The 24,693-nt window shown below is 45.5% G+C and overlaps 1 protein-coding gene across 1 annotated transcript in view; it reads left to right on the top strand.

The window, feature by feature from the left end:
* Positions 1 to 12,103, top strand: part of BCAS1 (brain enriched myelin associated protein 1) — a gene marked incomplete at both ends in the record, with an annotated part of 47,902 nt that extends 35,799 nt beyond the window's left edge. The window contains 3 exon segments of the mRNA XM_084271790.1: positions 2,151 to 2,216; positions 5,911 to 6,177; positions 12,029 to 12,103. Of these exon segments, the coding sequence (XP_084127916.1) occupies positions 2,151 to 2,216; positions 5,911 to 6,177; positions 12,029 to 12,103 (408 nt within the window).
* Between the last annotated feature and the right edge of the window lie 12,590 nt (positions 12,104 to 24,693).

Genomic DNA, 24,693 nt, shown 5'->3' on the forward strand with positions numbered 1-24,693 from the left:
AAATACAGAGCTAGGGCAGATAGACCCTTCCCAGATGTCTATTTGGAGACATTTTGTGGAGCTAAGAAGGGTGTAAAGCTACTTGTTCTGACTCAAAACCAAGTGAGGCTGCAGCCCTTGTCCTTGGCCAGGAAGGTGACTGGCAGCGCGGTGGGTCTGAGTGCCGAGCATGGTCTCTGCAAATCACACGTTCTGCATCTGGGTTAGGGAAGATGCTCTGAAGGAGAAGGCATCCTTCTGGAGTGTCCATGCTGGCTGGCTTCAAGGTCAGTAGCATTTGGAATCAAGAATAATTATTTTACGCCATCCCACCTTAATTTTCCTTTGTTATACATCAAAGTGCAGTAAGTCCATTGCATGTCCCCACCCTCCTCCCCTCAAAGATGTGCTGATCCACCCTTCTTGCTGCAGAAAGCAGAACCCCCTCCTAGGGAGATTTCAGCAGCAGCAATCCTAAATGACCAACGGCAAGGATAAGAGGTCGGCAGTGCTCCAGAGAGAAACCCTTGTGATCACTGCATACACGTCTCACTGAAGGCAAGAGGAAACTTTGTCTAGGCAAAGACCTCAAGGTCTTTAGTCTGTTATTTATATTCTGGGTTAAAAAAAAAATGAGAGCTGGATTATGAAAGGTTGGCTAGAGAAGGGGTTTTTCTTTCTTTTTCTGTTTCCTCTTTGTTTTTAGGAGGAAAAAAAGAAGGAGCAGTAACATGATTGCTGTTATAGCATCAACATTGTTTTGGGTTTGTTTTTTTGGGTTTTTTTTAAAGACTTCTGAAATAGAAATGCAAAGTAGATCTTATCACAATGGGGCTTCGTACACTCTGGTCTGAGTTTCTGTCCTGTAATGTTAAGACAGACCACACTGTGCTTCCTCCCCTCCATTTCTGCAGCCTCTTCCACAAATAAAAGAGTCACGAGGACAAACGTGCGAGAGGCTGAGCAGCAGCATGGTCCAGAAAGAGGATTTTCCCCACAGTTTGTGACCAGTAATGAATTGCCACTCAGTGGTTTCGTTTTCTACCCTGCTGCTGCTGCCTATTGATTTTTCTGTGGTTTTATAGGGAAATTGGAGACCGGAGTAGGTCCCTCCAGTAACACTGGGGGATCGAGCTGATGCTGTTGTGCTTCAAGTAACAAATCTACAAGCTGCAGAAAACCACAAATCCGCCTGATCTATCTTTAGAACAAAAGTCACATCCTTTCATTGTTTTCATTGAGCTTATGCAATGAAAAATGACATTTAAATTTGGGCACTTTGAAATTCTGGATTTATTTTCTGCTTTGCTGCTGAGCTCTGTGGCTTATACGGCACTCGGGAGAATACCACATCGACCCCTCTAGCACACTTTTCAACTGAAAATGGACATACTGTTCCTTTTGTATGGCTAATTGTAACTAAACCTTAATCTAATCGTCACCAATCTTGTTGTATTTAATCACTGAGCCAGTTTTGTCAAACAGAGGGTTTTTTTTCTTGTTTCTAAGTCGAGATGGAAAAAGGGGACTGTACCTTAAAAGCATCTTTCAGAGTCAGGGTTTGCTCTGAATGACCTGCCAGAGCTACAGCCTCAGGGCTGGAAGGATGAGTGGGCACCAAGAAGGGCTGTTCCTTGGATGCAGAGAGAGAGACGGAAAGCACAAACTGGGAAAATCAGATGCTGATGATAAAATACCAAAAATATATCTATAAAGCCGAGTGGGATTTAATTATTCATGGGATATGCACTTAGTTAAATAGGAAGGAAGTCCCATTAGATCTTCTAAGACAGATTATTGCCTCTGAAAAGTAAGCAAAGGCTCTTTCCTAGAAAACTGGCTGGCAGGGCTGATAGCCCTGTCTCGTTCACTGGCTGATACGATCACTGGTCTGCTGAGACCTCACGCTTACGTCTCAGGCCTTAGTGGGAAAATTGACTTGCCAGAGACAATTGCTTCATGTGGAGAAGAGCTGGAGATGCTCTGCCTGGGACGTGTGGGTCTTTCAGAACTGTTGGTAGAGCTTCTGACATGTCTGGCTCTGGTTGGTGGTGTGAAGCGAATCCTTATGTCAAACCTCACGTTTTTGGGTGCGTGCACGTGTGTTCACATTGAATTAACACCTCAAACAGGAACCCAGTTAGAAGTCCTATAATCCTTTGTTGTTTTAGTCAGTCAAGGCTGACAGAGGCACAACCAGTTCGGAAGTGGTAAATGGCCCAAGCCCCAGTCACCAAGTAAGTGCCTGGATTTTTTCATCCTTTGGTGATGGGTTGCTGTCCCCTGCCTCCACACAGCTCCAGCATTTGAAGCGTAAAAATCCCTGCAAGAAATGTCCTGCCTGCTTGCTGAGCTTCCAGTATTTCCATGTTTCTTTACTTGCCTATTTATTTTACCCAGTCCTACCACTAAACATGTTTTTAAAGGGTCACTATCACATGAAAAAAATGCTTTTTCCCAGGTGTGCTCCTTGCTTAGAACAACTGGGGTGGGTTATGTCCAATCTTCGCTCCCTGCTCTCTCACTTGCTGTGTGCGCCCTGTCTTAGGCAGTGAAACTAAATACACACAGCTAGAATAATTTTCCCTTTGTTGATGTACTTGTCTGCTTAGGAAAGGATCTTTTAGGTGGAAACTCTGCAGAAGAGAAATGAAAGTGAGAATGAAAACCGTTTGCTGCAACTTAGCAGAAGCCATGAAAATGTGTTTTTCTTCTTCTTTTTTTGTGCCTTCATAAAAGCTAAACCGAAACTTTGGATGTGACCTTTACCTTATATTCTTTATGGCTTCAAAAATGCTTCAGAAAGATCATGTTTTCGTTAGAAATGCAAATGCTGTTACCTTTTCTAAGAGGCAAACCCTCATCTGCTGCGTGTCAGGATACCCAGAATAATGACCTTTGGTAACGAGAGACGAAGCGCAGGTTCTGCGTAGAGTTCCTTTAACCTCAGAGCAGAACTGAAGCTGCTTTGCAAATTGGCCTTTCAGCGTTTCCTTCTTCATTTCCTTCTGTAATTAATGGTAAATTATTTTCTCACTCTTCCTACTTCCACAATGTCCTACGAGGGTAAAGTTAATCCTTTCTCTAAAAGCACCCAAATATACAAGGTCTTGTCTTATGACACATTGCATACAGCAGCTCTGGGAAGCGATCTGGGTAAGTCACTGAAAGTTACAGCCCTGGGTCTGCTTTTTATTATTTTATTCTTTTAATTAGCAGCCAGATTCCTTCCATTTATTTTTTTTTTTTAATCAATGTATTAGTCTTCCTCTTTCTCTCGCTCACACTGGTGTAACTTACCCCAGGTTTATTACACAGAGGAGCTCAAGGAAGCCTGTATCCACTGCTGGTTTCTTTCTTCTTTGGAATTTCTGTGCAATGGCCTCCCTAAATTATCCGTGATTCTTCCTCGTTCTTCATCGCTGCCATTCTGCATGCTACAGAAATACATCACAGCACTGATCCAAAATCTGTGGGAATTCAGGGGCCACCTTTTGCACATAAAGAGCAGCCTTGGAAAGAGCTCTCCTGGATGGAGACTGGGAAGAATGCTATCCTGTTAACCTTTTTTACCCTTTTTTTTTTCCCTTCCCAGTGGCACTGTTGAGAGAGTAGAAGCAAGCTGTCAGGTGCAGATCACCCCTTAGAATAAGAAACATTAACATGTTTCATTATTCATAGGCTTCACTTTGTATTTCCTGAGCTGCTCCCACCAATATAAAATATGCCAATTTCCTGCCTTTCAAGGTTAATATGAAACACCTCAAAGAGATTATCTGATTGGATTTTTTTTTTCTTATTTTGCCTGGAAAATGTATTATTAATATTTTTTTTCAAGTGTTTTGTTTGATTAACATCAAAGGCCCAAACCTGCTCACAGAAACAGTCCTGCTGCATCCAGTCCAGATTTGGCTGCAGGACTGCACCTCCTCTGGCACCTACAGAAACACATGCAGTGAGGACTACTCCACTCTCATTTTACTTCCAGAGCATTAATAAGGGTTAGAAGTTGTCCTGGCACCCTCGAGCACAGACGTACCGTCTTGTAGCTGTATTTTGGGTACTGTGGTTATTTTTGCATCAAATTGTGCCAAGGAGAAACACTTCAAAAGGGGGTTAAGGCGAGATGGGGTAAGGAGGATGTTGTCAGACTAACCGATGGGTTCAGCGACTGAGAGCTTCCCTCCTGTCCGAGAGCTAAAATGACTCAGAAGGGAAGGGACAGAATTAAATCTGGGTTTTTGTGAAGCTCAGCTCGTCCTCGTGCTGGGAGCGCTGCGCTGCCCAGCGCTCAGCACCGCAACCCTTCCTCAAGTGAGCTGAGTGAGATGTGCAGCCCCAGTGACAGCTCTGTACTGAGGGCACTGAGCTTTCTTCGACAAAGTACCCGCAGTCAGGGGGTGCCTGCCTGAGCTGGCCAGGGCTCCCCATCTTGAGTACCTCCAGGTCTCGCCTGCCACCCTCCCGCGTCTCCTGCTGTGCTGCAGGACTGAACCTTTTAAATCTAAAAGCAAACCCAGATGTGAGCAAATGGTCTTTGAGGTCCCTTCCTGGCCAGTCCATTTTGCAGTGGAGATTCTACACCTGTCCTTTGGGAAAGGATAAACAGAAACATGTTTTGGGGAGGACTTGAGCTAACCGGTCAAGTCTGAATGTACAAGGTGGTTGCAGGTTCTGTAATGGAAATGTGGGGTTTTTTAAGGTTAAGTGGGGAAGAAAGGTGAATCAAGTGAAAAAGGCCAGTGGTAGTACTGCTACCCCCACTCATTCTTGTTTCCCTAAAATTAGAGTGGCTTGAGGGTTTGATTTTTTTTTTTAAATAGATATGAGACTTGTATTTGCATTTGGTTTCTCTGGAGTTTCTGCTTTCAGGTTTTTCTCTGAAATCATTATGTCTAAAAATGTATTTAATTTTTTTTTAAATGAAAGCTGAGCTTGTCATGTAAGTGTATAACTCTAGGCCTTTAGAAGAACACCAAATATTTCAAGACTTTTGGTAAAATCCCCCAAATTAGAAAAACTACACTGCATTAAGCTCTGGGCTGTACCCTGGGGCAGATATAAGATTTCCAGCTTTTCACCATGGCAAATGTGTGTGCTATCTTAATTATTACATTAATAAGGCAATGTGATTTTTTTATTATTATGGGGGGGGGGCAAGAAAAATGAAAATCCCATTTGAAAACAGATCTCCTAGCAAAAACCATACCCAGCCATCTGCGAACAGCAGCTGCTCCGTTGCCTGATCCTTCATTTTATGAGATCCGATTTTTCCCCCATGACCCTCAGACATATCCCTCACTTCCCTGAGTTTCAGAGTCTTCTCCTTTACTACAATCAGATGCTCTGCCATTGCGGCCACCTTTGCAATGTTTGCTCTCTCTTCCTTTGCACTAGTAGAAGCTTTCCAGGCTGCTGCAGCCTTGCGTGGCCAAACCCCACCCTGTCAGGTTTTTGGCCTAGTGCTGCAGTTCTATAGTGGGAACTGGCTTTGTCTTTTGCTTTATACAGTGTCCTTTACTTCTTTTCTCTCCTGGATCTTTCCCTTGCACTTTTTGGGTGCTTTTCCCAGCCTGGGATGCAATAGCCAGGGGAGTCTCAGTTGGCAGCACATGCTTGTGACTGCATCTTTCCACACATGGGCTCTGCCTCCTGAAACGGCCCCAGCACACATGTAAATACAGCCAGTCACTTCAGGGATGGTCGGATCTTGCAGCCTTTGCTCGTGGAAGTAATTCTATCGGCTCCCTGGAAGTCCTTCCTGGAGTCAAGGCTGCAGGAGCCCGTCCCAGCCCCCATAAATGAAAACCTGTTGGACAGCAGGATTTCTCCCGGCCAGGTGGCCTTGCATATTTTTAATGTATTTATGGATCGCCTTCCAAAATGTTTACATTTCACACTAAAAATAACCATTGTTTGAAACTGCTTTAGACATTAAACTCCACAGAGAGGCCAGTCGCCCCAGCTGAAAGTGAACCTGTGGGCCAAAAGAGCAAAGAGAGTTCAAAAGACAAGAAGTCTGCGGCGGAGCTGAGCAAGCAGAAAGGCAGCAAGCAGGAAGCCAGGGAGCAGCCCGACCCCAGGGAGCAGCCACCAGCCGAGACCGACTCCATCCACGACGGGGGAGATGCTGTGAAGGAACCCTCCTTCAAGAAGACAGAGAAGAGGCAGTCACTTGGAGGGTTCTTTAAGGGCCTTGTACGTTGACTTGGTATTATCTTTTCAGTTCCTTTCCAGCTGATGTAGGTCCCCAACTCGCATGCTGTCAGTGATGGGGGATGGAGTGTGACTCCACTGGCAGCTTGCAAAGGACAGCAGGTTTTTGGGCAAAGGGGAGAAAACTTAAGCCTCGGGGCAGTGATTTGGAGGCAGATCCAGGTTTATATGGGAGAGCTGCTGTTGTTCCCACAGCCCTGTGTCAGAGGTTCAAGCTGTGGCTACAGGGGTGACTCAACTGTTCCTGTAACAGGTACCAAACCACCCACAAATTAGGGCGTGTTTGCTTAGGGAAAGCGGAGGTGGTGCAGGTTTCCCTGAGTAACCTGCCTGCCTCAATGGCCATCCAGGGGCTGCCTCATCCTCACAAGTCAAAATCCTGGCAAGGCAAAAAGCAAGGTGTGGGAACCAGCACAGTGCGCTCGTGTTCCACACCTCATGTTAGCCACCCATTATAGACCAGTTAAAGCACACAAAAAAGTACACGTGGTATTTTTCCTTCCTGCTTTATTTTCGCTAAACTTTACCCTAAATTGGCTTTGCCCCCTTCACTGAAACCTGAAACACAGAAATGAAAGACTTCAGCATGCTAAAAATTGGAGTTTCTCTAAGTGATGCCTCGGAGCATGAAATAGATGGAATCTTTTTTCCTTTTCCCTCCCTTGCCCATATTCAGGGGCTACATAGAAACAAAAGCTGAGGTTGGACCTGGGACTCCCAAGCCTTGGCCAGAGGGCATATTTCCATTGCTTTTTACAAAGAAACCAGGAGGATGCAGTTTGTTCCTTTCTCATCACTCTGTCACAGCAGTGATGAATCCATAGAGCTACCGGGTCATTTTTAGCATCTTTTGGAAACCCTATATAGAAGCTGAGCATCATCACAAACTTCAGGTGATGCAAAGGACCTAAGCAGATTTAACTGTTACTGGTAATGATTCCAAGTGAATCTGGCTCCCCTGGTTGTTATTTTTTTTTTCCTTCCTCTCTACCTTACTTCTGAGGCTGTCAGGAGAGAAAAGGAGCTAGGCTGTCTCCAGGGCTGAAAGGAGAAGCCGAGCAGTGTGGCTTGACGTGGTAAGGCAGATTTGATGCTTAGCCCTGTCAGGACACTGGGTTTTGAAGTCAGGCTGTACTCCAGACTGGTGTGACTCATTCAGAGGCAGATGTTTTTCCATATCATACCAAGTGTTTAATTTGCACGCCTTTCACAGAATTACTGTGTACCCTTCAGACAGCGATTTGCATTACCAAAATACTTCCATATTAGAAGGGGAATTAAGAAAAAAAAAAAAGAAAAGAAAAATAACTTTCTGCAATATTGATTAGCAACAGTTTGGCCACTTCTCCTTTCTGTTCCACCTCATTGTTCTGGGGTAAAATCCTGGTCAGCCATGAAGTGATGGGATTTTCCTGTGGTTTCAATGGAGTGAGGAAGTCCTGGAGTAACTATTAACTTGCATTGGCTCCTCCTCATCTTGGCTCCCAGTGAAGTCAGGAGGAGAAATCTTTGCTTAGCACAGTGTGAAAGGCCAGGGCATTGTTTATGGTAGTGACTGATGGAAGTTGTCTCACAAGTGTGTGCTCACGTTCGCTTTTCATTCCCTGCCCCCTTGGCCTCCACGTTCTGAGTGAAATTTCCCTTGTGCACACCGTCGGCGCACGTGAGTAACATCTGAGCTCGTGAGCGTGGGGTGTAGGTGTCATATCCTGCCTGGGGTATGGGCAGCCCACCCCCGGCAGTGAGCGCAGGAATCAGGTCACACTGCTGGGATGATGGTAACACATCTTCTACAGCTGTAGATGGGGAAGACAGCCACGTTTTGCTGGCACAGGTTATCCAGAAGCGAGGCAAATGTTAACTGCCTCTGTTATTTCTGGAGATAATTGAGATTTGTTTTTCTGGCCTGGAGACTCATTGAAATGAGACGCAGACAGCCCTGCTTTGTAAGTCCTTGCTGTAGCCACTCTCTGTCAGGGTTTGTCTGCTGCCAGCTGTGCTTCTGTGTGGTGTCACACAACCGAGCTGTCCCCAAAATTTGTTCACAGAGTTTAAGTGTAGATACAAATTTAGTGTTATTCCAGAAAGGGAGCTAGGAGGGCGTGCAAGCTAGAGAGGAAGCACACTCCAGGTGCAAGCTCCTGAAAGACAGAGACAGGAGAGGTGACTGGGGTTCAAAGGGCAAGAAAATGCTTTTTGATCAAGGGAGGAGATTGTGACGACGTTAAAAGACATTTTGGGGGAGGAAAAAATTGCAGAATAAAGACAGAGGAAGTAGACATGTTCTGTGACATACTTTTGCTCACTCGAGTAGTACTCCAGGCAGTTTGGCAGCACAGCTCACACTCTTCTGTGGTAATTGGAGAGGCCAAAAGTGTTCCCACAGCTTTCTGCACCCATTAACAAGAGATGGCACTTTAAAAAACCTGAAAGTGACATTTATGATAACAGTGTAGCTGATTTGGTCAGTTTATTCTGCTTTTGAACTGGCAAAGAAACCCAGAGCAATGAGATCTGGGCATGAAAAAATACCCCTTGGAAAACGACTGTCCCTTTTTGAATACCCCCAAGAAGAATGCCCGTGCCTCAGAGTCCTGCAATCCTTCTAAAAATCACTCTAGACATCTCCTGGGTGATCATACTAAATCCCAGGAATGTGTAATCATTAATTGAAAAGTATTAAGTTTCACACAAACCAATGCCAGATTTTTTCTTTCAAGATACCGGCTCAAATATCTGGTAACAGCTCAGCAGAAATATTAAGCTTTATGCTGAGAAAATGGGAGCAGGAGATATTTAAGAGGGGCCTTACTTGCTCATGAATCCATGCCCAGCGAGCTCCTCCCAAATTCTGCTGAGCTATTTCCATGGCAGCTATTTTAACACCACTGTCTCCTGAATCCATCGATTCCTCTGGGAAAGGACAGAGCGAGGGGGTGTCACAATGCAGGAACACAGCCGATGAGAATGCTTCAGTTTGAGCATCTGCCCCCAGTTGGGAGAAGAAATGCTGAAGCTTCTGGCAGGAACAGAGCCCCTTATGCAAGCAAAGTGTGCCACGGCCCAGGTCCATGGGCTTAGTGCAGAGCATGGGGTCCAGCAGCCATTCCTATGGTAAAAGAGATGAATTTATCATCTATATAAAATTAAAAGGTATTTAGTAGGACTTAGAAATATTAGATTAGAAAGAAGAAAAGAGGAAAAAAGAACAAAAAAAAAGGGAGAGGGGAGGAAAGGGACAAGAAGAAAAAAAGAAGGGGGGAGAAAAAAACCCAAACCACCCCAAACCAGAAGATTAATGGCATTGTTTTCTGAGCTGGAATAACTCATACTGAAGTTGTCAGAAGCTGGGAGTGCTTAGCAGGCGGAAACTATTCTGACCTCTTCTGATCAGAGTAGCTGGTACACCGACACGAACTTCTCCTGAGCACAAACTGGAAAAGAAAATATACTCCAATAGCAGGACATTCCTGCGTGTGTGCTTCAAAGCGCTCTGCCCAGAGTAATGTGTTCCAGCTTAGCTGTCACACATGAGGGCAGCCTCCACTGCACCAGAGGGGTTGGTTAGGGGATGTAACAGAGAGCAGGGTGTGAGCCGTGGTACCTGTGCTCCTGTATCCAAGGATGGAGGTGGGATTTGTTCTGCAAAGGGCAGGAACAAAGTTCTTTATTTCAGACTGGGCTTGGAAATTCCAGTTGAACAAGAATCATCAGGCAGTCTTCCTCTCAGCTTCCTGCTTTCATCAGGAACCACCTTGAGATGGGTGCAGCAGGGAGACTGTAGCATGAGCAAATAACATATGACACCTCCACAGATGCACTGAGTGAGTCAAAGCTGGGATTATCTCAGATGAGTTCTCCCTCCTCTGCTCCTCCCTATGCCCTTGATAGGAAGAATACCAAATAGTATCACCATCTCTGAGACCAGTCGAGAGATGGCTTCATGCCTTCTGAACAGCTACAGATGCCAGGCCTCACCACGCTCCTCATTGTACTGATGTGTATGTTTTCTAGATACATTTGGAATGCCCAGCTTGTTTGGTATAGTTTGATGGATATTAGGACCCAGAGCACTTTTTTTGTGTGTCCACCACATATAAGCAGCCCAAAAACAAGTGTATTCCATTCTGGAGCCTCTTCCAAACTCATCATCGGTGCAAGCAGAAGCGAGCTGGTTGAGCTGCACAAGATTATAGTTAGTTTAAAACTTTAATTCATCATCTTTTTTTGGCTGCTCTTTTTTATACTTAGCCTCGCAAAGGTGACAAGTGAACAGGGTATCAGCGAGCTGGAACCTGCTCAGGATAAAAGCCCCACTGATTTTACTTCCCTGCACAGGATGAGGAAATTGAGACCTTTTTCTTTCTCAGCCAGGCACAGAATAGTCCTATGTTGACCTGGAGTGATGAGTCAGGTTTCTAGTGTGAAACTGCATGGTGTGGAAGGACAACTGGTGTGTAATCCCATGCAGGTCATCTTTAGCTCTACCGTGTTCTTGTTTGGCATGTAACGGGGTTGGGCATCTGGCTCCAGATGAGGTTGGCATCCTACGCAGTGCTAACGGCGACCTCCAAAACTCCCCTCCTGCTATTCTGTTCTGAAGTTTCGATTGCTTCAAGGGCAGTAAAATTAGGTCAATGCATCTTAGGCTAAAGCCAAGTTTTTATCAATTACTGGCCAAAAATGTAGTGGGTATAGCTCGATCGGTGCATTTCCTTCATCTAAGCCGGATTAGCGTCTTGAACTGGTTCCAAAACCAGAATTATATTTGTAGTGTAAAACAGCTTTATCACTCTAACATTGTCAAATACCTGTCATGCATGAAAGTATTTAATGTTCCTTTAACTTAGAGCAGACCAAGGCTGGCTATAATACGCTATTAATCATGCTTGAAGGACTCTCAGCGTGGTTTCAGTGAACCGTTCAGGCCAGGGAAATTTTAGAGAAAGTTATGCTGAAACTCCAACCCTGCCAGCACACAGCAACACGGCTCTGGTACAGTCGTCCAGTTTCTACAGGCAATCGCTCTCTGCTGGCTGGGAAAATGATGTTAAAGTGACAATCAGAGTTAGGCAGAGCTGCGGCCAGCGGCTTCCTGGAGTTGTCATGATGCTGATGGTGCTCATGCACCTATGCAGGTTAAATAATTCCCCCTCTACTGCACCCTGGTCAGGCCCCACCTGGAGTATTATATCTAGTTCTGGGCTCCCTGGTATAAAATAGATAGGGATCTCTCCTGGAGAGAGTCCAATGGAGGGCTATGGAGATGATTAAAGGACTGGAGCCTCTCCCCTGTGAGGAAAGGCTGAGTGAGCTGGGGCTGTTCAGCCTTGAGAAAAGAAGACTGAGAAGGGATCTGATCAATGGTTATAAATATCTGAAGAGTGGGACACAGGGGGAAACAGCCAGCCTCTTTTCAATGGTCTGCGGGGACAGAACAAGGGGCAATGGCTTCAAGTTGGAGCATGGGAAGTTCCGCACCAATATGTGGAAGAACTTCTTCACAGTGAGGGTGGCGGAGCCCTGGGACAGGCTGCCCAGGGGGTGTGTGGAGTCTCCTTCTCTGGAGATATTCAAGACTCATCTGGACACCGGACTGTGCAATCTGTCCTAGGGAACCTGCTTTGGCAGGGGGTTGGATCTGAGGATCTCCAGAGGTCCCTTCCAACCCCTACAATTCTGTGATTCTGTGAAATAAAATGCAATTTGAGAAAAGCAGAGAGGTGACATGAGTGGAAAACACCTGCTAGCAAAACTCTTAACTCGTAGTCCCAGCCTTAAGTGTTCTGAACTGCTTGAAACTTTTTATGAATTTCTGTATCCCATTCCACAGGGTTCCAAGAGGATGTCCGATGCGGAAGTGCAAACAGATCCAGTGTCCATCCTACCTGCTGGGAAATCCAAGTAGGGAATACACGTGGCTGCTGAAGGATGGGCAGCTCTCTGCGAGCTCCCCTGCAGCAGAGATGACTCATTATTTTCCTTTCTGCGGCTGTCATCAAATGCCTGAGGCTAAAGCAAACATTGGTGTATCATTTGAGGTGTATCATTTACAGGGTTTGTTCCTTAGATGTTAGAAAGTGACTCTGAAGATCACCGAGCGAGGTGTAGTATATTTAAAGCAAGGTCGGGCGGATGATTTTAAGTCCATAGAGGGTAGAGTATGTAAGGTAAGAAAGCAGCAGTGAATTAAATACATGCCAGGGAAAAAAAACGCATGTGACAAAGGAATGCAGTTTGTGCAGCAAGGCAGGAGCAGCAAATCCTTGGCTTTGGAGAGCTTTAAAGCAGCCAGGAAGGAAAAAGGAAAAAAAAAAATCTCCTTTGATAAATGTTATACTTAATGTAAAAACAGCCCAGTCACCTTCTGTGGGTTTCCATAGAGCTGAAGTTAGGACGGTTCTGCAGCGTAATAGAATCAGTGGCTATAAGGTTATGCTTTGTATCAGTTATTAATGTAAATTAAAACGCTAAAATGCAAAGGCTTTACATGATCAGGACAACTTCCCTCCTGTCTGGGGGAGGTGGGATAACAGATTAAAACCCATTTATGGCTCTAATAGGACAGGAGGGGGCACCCACATCCCTGCAGCCCTAACTCCCCCAACCCCCCTTCAATCCCCTTGTTAGTGTTTTGCAGATGATAGGAAATGTAGTTCTTTCATCAGCTATTTGTTTATATCCATACCTGTAATTAATCCTAATAAAAACCAAAATCAAGGCTGTCCAGGCACCCCCCTGCTTCACAAGACTCCTGTAACAACTGCAGTTAATAAATTTTACAGAAAATTAAGATTTCTGTGGTTTATTTTACCCTGAGACAACCTGGATGGGGAACTGTGGGCCTGACGTTTTAATCTACACTAGAACTCAGGTGATGTAGTACTGTATATTTTGTCCTCCTTGTGATTAAACAAACGAGCACTTATCCTTTAAAAAAACAAAGAAAAAAATAATAATTTGCTGCTTTACTCTTAAAACAAAGTTTGTTATTTACATCCCTTTTTTTCCGACTATTGATGTGACATTAAGGCATAAATCAACACATAAAGATCCTGCCTGCGGCATGAATCGCTGTCATTCTTTATTTGAGTAAAGGCTGCAATGGGAAATCGAGTGAGAACTCTGTAACATCTGCAGAACTGCATCTCTACCTGGTGGCAGAAGGCAGAGGTAGAAGAGCGTTGCTGCTCCACATGAGCTGTCGCAGGTTGGTGGCATTTTTACACATATATTTCCCTCTGCAAACCTGTGGGCTTGGGGCAGACAACCAAAACCTCGCTGCTGGTTCTACGCTCAGAGAGCACAGACAAAAGGTCCCTCAGTTATAATAGCACTTTCTGTTCTCCTCCCCAGCACAATGGGCCTTTGATGCCATATAAAGCGATATCAATCAAGGCTGCTTACAGATTTCAAACCTGATTCGTAACGACCTACTTCTACATCTGCGTAGGACCGGTGACTTCTGCACATCCCCATTTATGGTAGCATGAGAGAACTGGGCTTGTTGTATCCTGCTCTGCTCCGCAAAGAAAGGCTCTGGCTTTGTCTACACGGCAAGACTATACAGCTTTAATTAAATCAGTGCATATAAAGCTACATACAGTGAGACAAACTCCATGGTTACATGCTGGTATGAAAGTGCCAGATGTCAGCACAGCGAGTGTTATCAGGGAAGAGGAATAAGCTATCATGCGATCGCTGAGTTCGTACCGCTGTAATTAACTCCGGATTAGAATAGCATGTAAGCGGTTCTCAAATGAAAACATGCTCTTGCTAATTAATTATACTGTAGGCTGTATGTATATCTTACTATGTTCTAGGCAATGTAGATATTTACAATATAGTATGGAGCGATCTGTGGAAGAGTACAACTCCTCCTTAGCCCGTGCTTTAGGAGCATTGATTGGATTCCATATTCCCGAGGTAATTAGGACTGCTGACCACGTGGTCTGAACGTATCAGTTGGTGATGGGGCAATTCCAGGAATCAGGAAATCCTCTTGGCAGAAAAACAAGAAAAGCAGTTTGTTTGGCTGAGGATGCCCCTTGTGCCACTGAGCTATGATTGCCGGTGAAATAACGGTTAGTGTTGGCACTGCCTCCCACGCAGAAACTCCCTGTTTGGTTTGATTCCTCTCTGATAAGAGGAGCAACACAAGCTTTGAAGAAGCCAGGCAGCCTTCTCATAAAGCAGCAACACATGGAGCCCCAGGAGGAAGAGCGGTCTTAGGAGATGCATCCCCAGCTAAGTCGAGCTTCCGCATTCCACATGCCGTGTACCGAACATAAAAGTACAGCTCTGCAGTTCCGTGGGTAAAGCTTAACAAGTCCTCTGGAAATCAAAGCTTTGGAAGAGGCTGCAACCCAAGACAAAGGGAAGGAGCAGCCAAAGCAATATATTTCTTGCTGATGTCAACAAATGAGCTCTGGTTTTATGCTTAGGGCTTTTCGAGGGGAGCCCAAGCAGATCAGACTGCTCCAAGGATCTTACGGTGTGTTTCATGTGGGCATTTCAGAAGAATTTTCAGAAGCTAATGCAAACTCAGAAACATAAAAATCCAGGGAATGGATTAAAATTCCTACTTTTTGTGTAAGAAATGTTTCCCTCCACCACCCAGATGTTTATTTCCCCGCTAACACTCATGTGCGTTGCAGGATGAGCCCTCGGTGAGCAGAGCTCACTGCCAGAGCAGGGAGAAGGGAGCAGCTCTGCCACAGGTTGGGTGCCTGGGACTTTTGTATCCTGAAAGCAAATTATCTCCCATGAAAGCCTATCTGAGCTCAATCCATCTCCTCTGGAAGGTGCCCAGGTGCTTAACTTCACTGCACTTCAAGAAGGTTTTCATAGATAACTCCTGGCAAAACTGCCCTGTGCTGCCTGCTGCAACGCACAGGCCAGGTAGAACACTGGGATTTCTGGCACTGACCAGTCCGCCCATTAATTCTGCGGGTAACCAGCAGTTAATTACCAGCACACACAAAAGGGTAACTGCACTTCAGCAGCAATTACTTACCTGGTAGAACCATTGTCTACAGACCCCTGCCTGAAGAAATAGCCCCAGAGCCTGGTGGTTTGTCAGCCTGCCCTCCTTACATGTATATATAATATACATTCTTAAACTTACATGTTAATGGCTGGCTTTGAGGCAACTTAAACAAGATCCAGGGGTTTATACAGAGAAAAGACAGCATGACAGGAGATAGAGAGGGTTAATTCACAGAGTGGTGGCTGTGGGAAGTTACTCCATTAGAGATGGAATAGCTCTAATTTCCGCATGTTCATTTGAGGACACCAGTGAAGAATCTGGATTTGCTATAGACTCCACCTCTTCTGGATAACACACCCAGGTCTTTACTGGCAACTTCAGCAGTTCAGCAGTTCTGAGAACACAAAAACAGGAAATTCTGCAGCAGTCTTGACGGAGGCTGAAGATGTGCAGAAATTCCTGGCAGATTGTATTATTTTCTGCAAAGAAATTATCAAAAGCCAAGCAGAAGAAGAAGATGATGATGAAATCCCTTATCAACACCCTTTGCTTTTACTTCATCATTTCCTATTAAGTTTGTCACCTACCCGGCTCCTGCACAGGAAGCATTAGTGACCTGATTTTAAAACGGAAAGGTACAAAGTCCAAATTCCTTCTTTATCACATCTTACTGCAGCAGGTGATGCAGCAGGTGATGCACTACCCCTTCACCTCCCTTTACACGGAGAGGAAGGTCCTTTATGATTATCGCAGTGCGTGGGGAATGATAAAGGCAGAAGACAGACAACCAGACACTTCAGGACGTTTAACACACAATTAGAACTTTGCAGACTGATCTTTGTCTCTGTGCTTCACAAATTCGGAGGATGTTTGTGATTCCTTCATTAGAGTTGCTTGGAAAACATAAGGGAAGTGAGGGTCGAGGTGCAGAGTTTTCACTATTCTTTTTTTTTGTTCTGTCAGCTGTTTCTAGTCAATCTGAGAAATAGATTCTTAGTTGGTATAAACTGAAATTGTATTACTTGAATAAATAAAATTGAAGCAATGTGGTACATTGAGGCACCGTCATCCCAGGACTTCTCCTTGCAGCTTATGAGAGCATTGGCTGTCATAAGGCAAGGGAAAAAATTACGTGTGAAAAATTTGCGTGTGAAATTGAGCTTGTTGCTGAAACAACTTTTCCTTCTTTTTCTTTCATTTTTCTTTTTACACCACTGCTTCACAGCGTTGGGAGTTATCAAACTTCCAAAGTTGCAATTATCAAACGCCCTGTTCCTACACGGACAGATGATATAAACCCTGATAAGCAAAAGACTGATAGAAATAAAGATAAAGGTCTGTCTGGTAGGACTGAAAATCTTCCTCTCGTTCATCCTCTTTAGGAAGCTGAAATTAGAACACTGCTGTCATGATTCCTCCAGGCAGGGAGCATCTCACATCAGGGGCACGGAGCTGGGAAGGAAGGGTGGGATGCTGTTACTGCCTCCAACCTCCCCCTGTTCCCAGGGCAGTGGGCAGCCTGCAATCACTGCTATGACACAAGGCTTGTAGCAATGGTGAGAGTTTAGCTCACAGATGTCCTCCTGCCTGCTTCCGACCCGTATCTGTTCCTTCTCAAACCCTCTCGCTCAGCCTCCGTGTAGGAGACCATAAATTCCTCTCTCTCCACATAGTTTACACTATTTCTAGTAAACAGCTGAACGCAAGTGCTTGTTGTCACAGCTCTGGAGGTGGCACCCGCTACGTATGAGCACACATCACACGTCACTGCTGAGGAGATTGGGTTCATAAAAACACGGGGATAAAATGATACGTGGTGAGCTCCTGAAGCCTGGTGACTCTCTGTGGGACCACTGCAGGCTGGCTGGCTGCAGTGAAACCATTTCACAGCCTGGGATGTTTATCTGGTTCAACTAAAATCCCTGGCTGTGGCCAGAGATGAGGGAAAGGCATCCTCTCACTCAGAAGAGGAGAGGAAACAGGTGGAGACATGAACCTCTTCTTAAACCGCCACAGCACACATTAGCAGCAGGCACTCATCATCAAATGCAGTAATCAAGGCCAGGTAACTATATGAGCACCCATTTAACAATGCCATCAAGGAGCAGGACCTGCTACAGAAGCAATTCCTCATAGCCAGAGAACCCCCAGACACACACACACACACACCACCCCCACCCCCCTATGCACACAATGAGCATTTTGGTGAGGGCAGCTGAGGCAGGAGCCACACAACTCTGATTGCAGTGTGACTAACTGCCCACCACGGCTTGTATCGATCTGTGGCTGTGCTTGAAAATCTTTCTCCACTCCCTTCTACCACCCTCTCACATCCACACATCTAGGGCTACAGCAATCCAGTGCTACAATGGTGTCTGCAGAACCCACAGAGACCTGGGGAGGGCTAATTAATCACTGCTGTGAGGGCAATCAGCCAGGTGGGTTTTATCTAGGAGCTGCTAAGGCTTAAGTGCCTCCACAAGGGCTTGGGAAGGAAGGCTGAGTTGCTGTGGTGGCTGCTGAGGAAAAGGCTGCGTTTGAGCAGGACCAGGTAGGAGGTGTGTGTCACCAAACCCTTCTCTGGGCAGGTGTGGGTTTGGCTTGTGTCTTCTCAGTCTGGAGCATGTGCTCTGCCTGTTGTGTGGAGTCCCTTTGTGGCATCCTGAGGAGGCACCAGCCCTTGAGAGGCTTCTCTGGGTCTTGCCTGGAGTTTGTGTGTTTGTGTCTGGGTGTGCTGTGGTGATCCTCTTCAGATGCACTGCATTGCATGTCAGTAGCCCAGGGAAGTGATGTGCTCTCTTCTGTTGGAAGCCTAAATGTATGGTGAGGCACTGAACTGAAAGTACCAGTGTCTTTGGCCTCAGCAGTGGCTTTTCAAGCAGTGAATGGTGATGCTGAAACATAGGCTTGCTGGAGCCCAGAAGTGTGTAGGAAATAACTTGCTTTTTAAAGCTGCCTTTCTCTGTAATGTGCCGGTGTCATTTAAGTGAGGGATGTGACACTTCAGAGCCACACTGAGCCCTGAGAGGAGCTTGAGCTGAGTAGCTTGATGTGAAAGAGTGATGGAGGATTTTGGCACGTCCCCATCAGAAAGTGTGCTAGTGCCAAACACCCCTTCTTGGTGTGTGCCCTCTAGTAAATGCTCCTTACTCTATTTCATTGGGTTCATCTTGCGGGGGGGGGATAGGGGGCTGTTTGCGTGTATTTTTCTTTCTCAACAAGTAAAACTCCCCACATCCCTGAGGTTTGCAGTCTGTCTTGATTGCTGCAGAGAGGCTTAGTAACAGTGGAAATGGTCCCTGAAGTCTGTGGTGTGTCCAGAGCGTCCAGGAGATGTAGCGTGCGAGGGTTAAGGCGGATCTGCCTTCTTTCATTGTCCCATGTCACCGTGTCAGTCACCATAGCTGACCTGCAGTGATGTAATAGAACATGGACACTGAGGCTTTTAACAAACGTCACTTTGAAACAAAGCATGTGCTTTTAGAGAAAGTTGTTTGTTTTAACTGAACCCAAAATTAAGCATTCATCATCTTGTCTCCTACAAAGCACATTGTTCTAGCTCAGAGGAAACTGAAGCTAAACCATATGCTGAAAGTAGAATTTAGGAGAAATTTACATCCAGTCTGTGCCTCGTTTCTCTAGCTTAAGCCCAACAAAAAAGTAATTGCTGTAGACAGGGTAAAGATGGTAGTTACTATTCCTAGTCCATTACACAAGAGTAGGTGCTTTCAAGTACTTGGAAACAAACATTGTACTAAAATTACTACTGGTTACTGGCAGAATTACTTGTAAATGTCTATATTCGAGGATGGAAATAGTATTTAGGGTTTTGCAGAAAGTGTTCCTTACGGTTTTTGTTCACAGATGTATCTTTGTTCTTATGTACACACATTTGCCAAGAATTTCCTAAGCAACTAATGATTATGCATGCTTCAGTTTTGGGGTATTGGGCTTGTAACTTCTCAAAGAACTTAACCTTCTATGAATGCTGATTCTTTGGCAGTGAGATATTGTAAAGGTCGCCCCAAACTGACATTATTAGCATGCTTTCCACCTTCTCATTTACTCTGAATTTACTCCCCCGAGTTGACCCATCGTGAGACTGCAGTGTCTTAGTTTCTATAAATGCTGAAAAATGTGGTGTTTGTTTGGAGCCAGGTTTGTAGGTTTGGGAACAACTCACTGTCTGTTTCTGGGGAATATTTTCTGTGCTTCCATGATTAAAAGTTTGTTGTCGGACTCCATGCACTGGTCACACTTATCTGAGTACCTCTTATATCTTGATACAACTAGTTGCTCTCTGCCCTACTAACAGCAAAACATGAAGTAGTGAAGTACTGCTGAAAGATCTCAATCTGCAATCTGACATAAGAATTCAAACTAATGTGAGCAACCCAGTGGTTACCTACAAGTGTCTTGGGTATTTAAAGAGAGACCTTTACTCCAGTCGCTAGTCTTGATTTTAATGCTAACTGTGTATAGTGGGATTAAAAAAAAAGCTACTCTGGCTTCAAAGATAAGTTTTTGTGAGTTAATGCAGTCTCTGACTTCCAAATAGACCCCTGTAGTAGGGTAATATTATCATTCCTACGCTTATTCATACCTCTCAGATGTAACTGGGCTCACATACTTAAAGCAGAGATGTGGAAAGCACTGCCCAGCAGAAGAGGGGATTTGTGGTGCTGGGAAAACACCCCATGTCACCCTTGGACCTTTCCTCACCTCCAAGTGCACCCTGAGACTGCCAGCCCTGTGCAGTTAACACAGGGCTGAGGGCTTGCTTGTCCCCTGCTGCTCTGGGTGGGACATGGGGCTCCCACACCAGGGGCGAGGTTGTGAGCTGGGCTCTTCCCCGAGCAGCGCACACAGAATGTGTGAGAACACAGTTATGTGTGTGTGTTTAATTTGCTCTTCCCAGTGTAATTTACACCTGAGATACTTCTCCAGCAGCCAGCTTTGGGAGGATGTTTCCATCCTCACCATCGCCCTGGCTCGCATGCAGTCCGTGCCTGAGCGCGATGGGTCTGACCTTAGGCACGAGAGCCTTTGTCTGTATTTCTTTCCCTGTTCCACTTGGCAAGATATTTAACTGCCATTATCAGAGCTAGGCCTGAGCTGTTTATGATTTAATATCCGGCCCACGAGGAGGTTTAGGCTCAGGCCAGATGATGAGCACTATATAAAGCTGATGTAGCCATGCTGTATAAAGGATCAGCCCAGGTGGAAAAGGGGAAGGTGTGACAAGGGAAATGCTTGTGATGAACTGGACCACAAACAAGCTGCCATGGAACCGTAGGTACAACCTGTTCTCAGCAGTGAAATGTTAAAGATTAAGCAGATAAAACAGTCCTTGGTATTGAAAATAAGATTCCTGCCTTCATGCCTTAGCACTGCAAGCCCTTCCACAGATGGACACTATTAAAGGGAGTAACCAAATACCAACACGTGTTTCGTACAGCAAGAGACCCAAAGCTAGCTGGCTAGCAGAGGAGATGTTGTATTTATTTCTATATCTGAAAGCTGACCAAGATCTTAAGCTTTTCTAGGCTGATTTTGTGTGCCTGGTTTCGTGGTGGTTGCCACGAACCTGGTGACATCCTCACCTCACGTTCCAGTCTAACAAATGCTTAAAATGTTTGGGGTTTTTTTAAGAAAAAGTATAATGCAGAACATGATTTCATGCAGGGTCTTGTCACTATTTCTGTTAAGGTAACTTAGATGTGAAAAAACTGGCTTGCTTTTGCTGTAATAACATGGGGGTACATCAGGATTACAGAAAGTGAATTTATTAGAGTCACAGAGTGCAGAACAGACGTGGTGCTGCAAGTCTGGAGTGGTGCTTGTCCTCCCCCAGCGTGATAAGAACTGCAGCTACTTATTGAATTACTTAGCATATGATATTTGTGAAACTGATTCTGGACACAACAAGGGAAAGTGGACTCTGTAGGCAGATTTACAGCCGTTGCATCAATCTCCCAGTGAGCAGCTTCAGTCCCGTTCAGGCTGTACAGAACAGTCCCCTCCCCTGTCTTCCTGGCAGAAAAACAGACAAAATTGTCACTTCCCAAGTTGCTTCCTCATGCAACAGCTGAATCTCATCTCTGTCCAGCTCTCCTGTTCTGGGCTTCACTTCCTCAGCGCCGCCTTTGTGTCTTGTGAATGCTGTGTGACTCCCCATTCCTGACAGGGTCCCTTCAGTAAATCTGAAGGGGGGCAGGAGGGAAGTTGCTGTTGTTATTAGGGGAATTGAAAAGCACTTTCCTGGAATTACATATATTTTAAACCACCAGTTTATTGAAGTTTGCTGCTTGATTTTCTGTTACACTCTTTTCATACACACAGCCCTGCTGTTTTAGCTGCAGTTCATCTGTTTATCTATAATAACATTAGGTTTGTTCTAGCTTTTATGGAGGCAGCTGGTAAGGTCCCATGGATCGCTGGACTCGGGAAGATCTAGGTGCCTGCTAACTGGGGCTGCACGGTACTCCCTGATGTTGCAAATTCACCAAATGTCAGCACAGTGGTACCAATAAAACCGTTAGCTGCTTTGCTAATGGGGCAAGAATGACTTGTCCTGTCCAAAAATGACTGTCTGAAACAGATTTTCCATGCACTGTTTTGTCAGCGTGTGTGCGTGCATGTACACACACACAATCCCAGCATTCCTGGGACCTCATGGATTAAGTTCCCATAAGCACATATGATATAATTTCTTCCAGGACCAGATTCATGTGGTAATGTCATTGTTGCACAACTCTGCTTTCCTCAGCTTTAAAATACAGGCTTTAAGTACTAAATAATCAGAAGTTTCCCTCCTCGCCTCCCTCGCTAATTTTTTCCAGTGTGAAATTTGAAAGGCAGAAATTGGGGGAAAAGGAAAAAAAAAAACCCACTTCTGATATAGAAGTGGTGATGTTGCTTCGTGATAAAAAGCTTCATTCTCTTTCCCCCCCCTGCTCCCCTAGACAAGCTGCCTCAGCATCCTGCCCCCCCCGGCGCAGCCCGGCCTGCGCTGACGCGTTCCGGTCCCGCAGCTCCGAGCCCACCCCCCCCCACGCCCCGTGTCCCCGTACCCCGCCCCCGGTGCCAGCAGAGGGCACTGGCACTCGTTCCTCGGCCGGTGCGAGCCGGTAAAGCGGCTGAAGCGGCTGCACTTGCAGGTTGGGGGGGGTGTTGTGGGTTTGGGTTTTTTTTCCCTGCCGTCCCATTCATAGAAATCTGGAGACCAAAAAAATAAATACAAACCCAAACCAGTAAAAACCAGCAAACCACGATCACCAAACCAATAAACCCCAATCAATAAAACCAGCAAACCCCAAACCTATGTGATTGGGGAGGGGGTGGGCAGGGGGTTCCTGTAGCTGCAGAGGTGTAGGGCCAGGGGACACAGCCCTGGAGAGCCCCAAGCCACCTGCTTTCTTTAGGAGGATCTTTCTATAGCAGAGGCTAATAAAAGGGTCCCTCAAAATGTTTTCTGAGCAACTTCTTCGCAGCGGTGCCCTTGAGTAAATAATGCTCCTGCAGCTTTAGTGAAATGCTGGTTTATCCCGACTGGAGCATCACGCTAAGCACAGGACAGGGGTGGGCTCCTCCAAACCACCCTGCTTCTCCCTCCATTTATTCTTTCTTTGATTTTTTTTTTGTTTGTTTTTTTTTTGTATTTAGAATTTTTTCGGGGTTTACAGCTCAAACTAGGTGCTGTTCCCAGTAGTCTCTGGTCAGATGTCCTGTTAATCCCACCCTCCTTACCAAAAGATCAAGAGATGCTCCTGCTCAGGACCATGCGCTGGCAAGGGGGTATCATTCAGTACTTCTTCTGGGGTGCCGCTGCCAAGCAGGCAGTGTAGGGTGTGTGATTGAAGGAGTGGGGCAGGCGAGATCGAAGGGGTGTCACCCAAGGGCAGGGATGGCAAAGGGGAAATGAGAGGGCTCAGGCTTCTTTTGGCTGCTGCCGCCCAAAAAACAACGTACTTGGGACAGGAAAAAGTAATAACGTGCCTCAAAATGTGTCTCTGCACAGCACGGATGAATGTTAAGCAAGCAAGTGCCACAGAAGTTCTTTTAAATTAGAAAGGAGAGGGGATAAATGAGAATAAGGGCATTATGTATATGAAAAGACATATTCCCCTCTCCATTCTGCCTTTGTCTTTCAAATGCAGAAGAAACAAAAGGTTCAAGGGAGATTTGGTCGCAACTAAACAGGGAAGTCACTTCTTGTGCTATTGTGGATGTGTTACTGTTCTTCTCTCACTGTGTCCTTATTAAGAACGAAATAAAAACAATACTAATGACAAGAGAGGGTCAGAGCCATGCGGGAGGGATGGCTCGCTCTGAGGAAACATCTTACCTGTGTACTCCCCACACTGCTTTAAAGGAAAGCTGCACTGCTCACTCTCACCGTGTCCTTCTCAGAAAGCAGCTTGCAGTTTTCTGCTTGGGTCCTAGGCAACCTCTTGGTGCAAACCCTTCTCTCCTGACCCTACCATCCAGTTGGGACAGCTCTTACCTCATAAAAGTAACCAAAGCATGTCTGGTGTGAAACATAAACAGGGCCGGTGCCTTGGATTGCGTGCAGTTGAACAAAGATAACTGACTTGTGATTTACACCTGTTCTGAGCTTATATAGAGTCAGTCCTGTGCTTTCAGTTCACATGTAAGTCAGATAACTGTACAACTGCTTAGCAAGATACATAATTGCCTGGTTATGTAAGCAATTAAATACCGTATGCTGTTGTAACTGTAGGAGTAAAATAGGAGTGCGGTCATACCTGCCACAATAGGCTGGGCTGTTAGTGAGAAAGCCTTGTGTATACTGGGACAACTGGAGTCTGTAACTTATCGTCCATAACTTATCGTCTGAGTAACCCCAGCAGAATAGCTGTGGAGGAGTCGGTCACTCCTAAGAGGAAGTATTCTTATCCTGCAGCCAGCACTGGTCCAAAGTATTCAAGGTCCTTGCCCTAAACTGAAGCTGAGAAATAATTTGCCAACGTTTCCGGTATTGTTTCTAGTGCAAATTCAACTGGGTTTAAAAAGCACACTCAGCAGGGCCCGCAGAGTGTGCAGCATCAGTTGTGCCCTTTCAGAATAAAGGAACGTTTTTAATTTCCGGCTTTCATTATAAATCAGAGAAGGCATTGTCTCTGCAAAAGTGTCTTGGCCTTTGGTTCACACAAGGGGGTTCTAGTTTGTGGCCATGGCTCTTGGGAACTACAGTATTTCCTGAGACTGTGAACGGTGAAACTCTTCTAAAACTGACTAATACGTGCTTCAGGTTAGTAACGGAAAAAGCGTATTCTGAACCCTTTCTTTAAGAGTAAAGGATGGCTCCTACTAAGCGTGGTCTCTGAAGTTCCCGGCATTCAGTCAGCATTCTGGTTCAGGCAGATATGAGTCACGGATCCAGATCAAATTTTTGTGTAAGTGAGGCAGTGTTCAGGTTCTGACAGGCACATCTCCACACTGAGATTTCTTCAGCGATAACAGGAACTATTTAAGCCTGTTGGCTG

This window comes from Gallinula chloropus (genome assembly GCF_964237585.1).
Source record: "Gallinula chloropus genome assembly, chromosome: 16".
Classification (NCBI taxonomy): Eukaryota; Metazoa; Chordata; class Aves; order Gruiformes; family Rallidae; genus Gallinula; species Gallinula chloropus.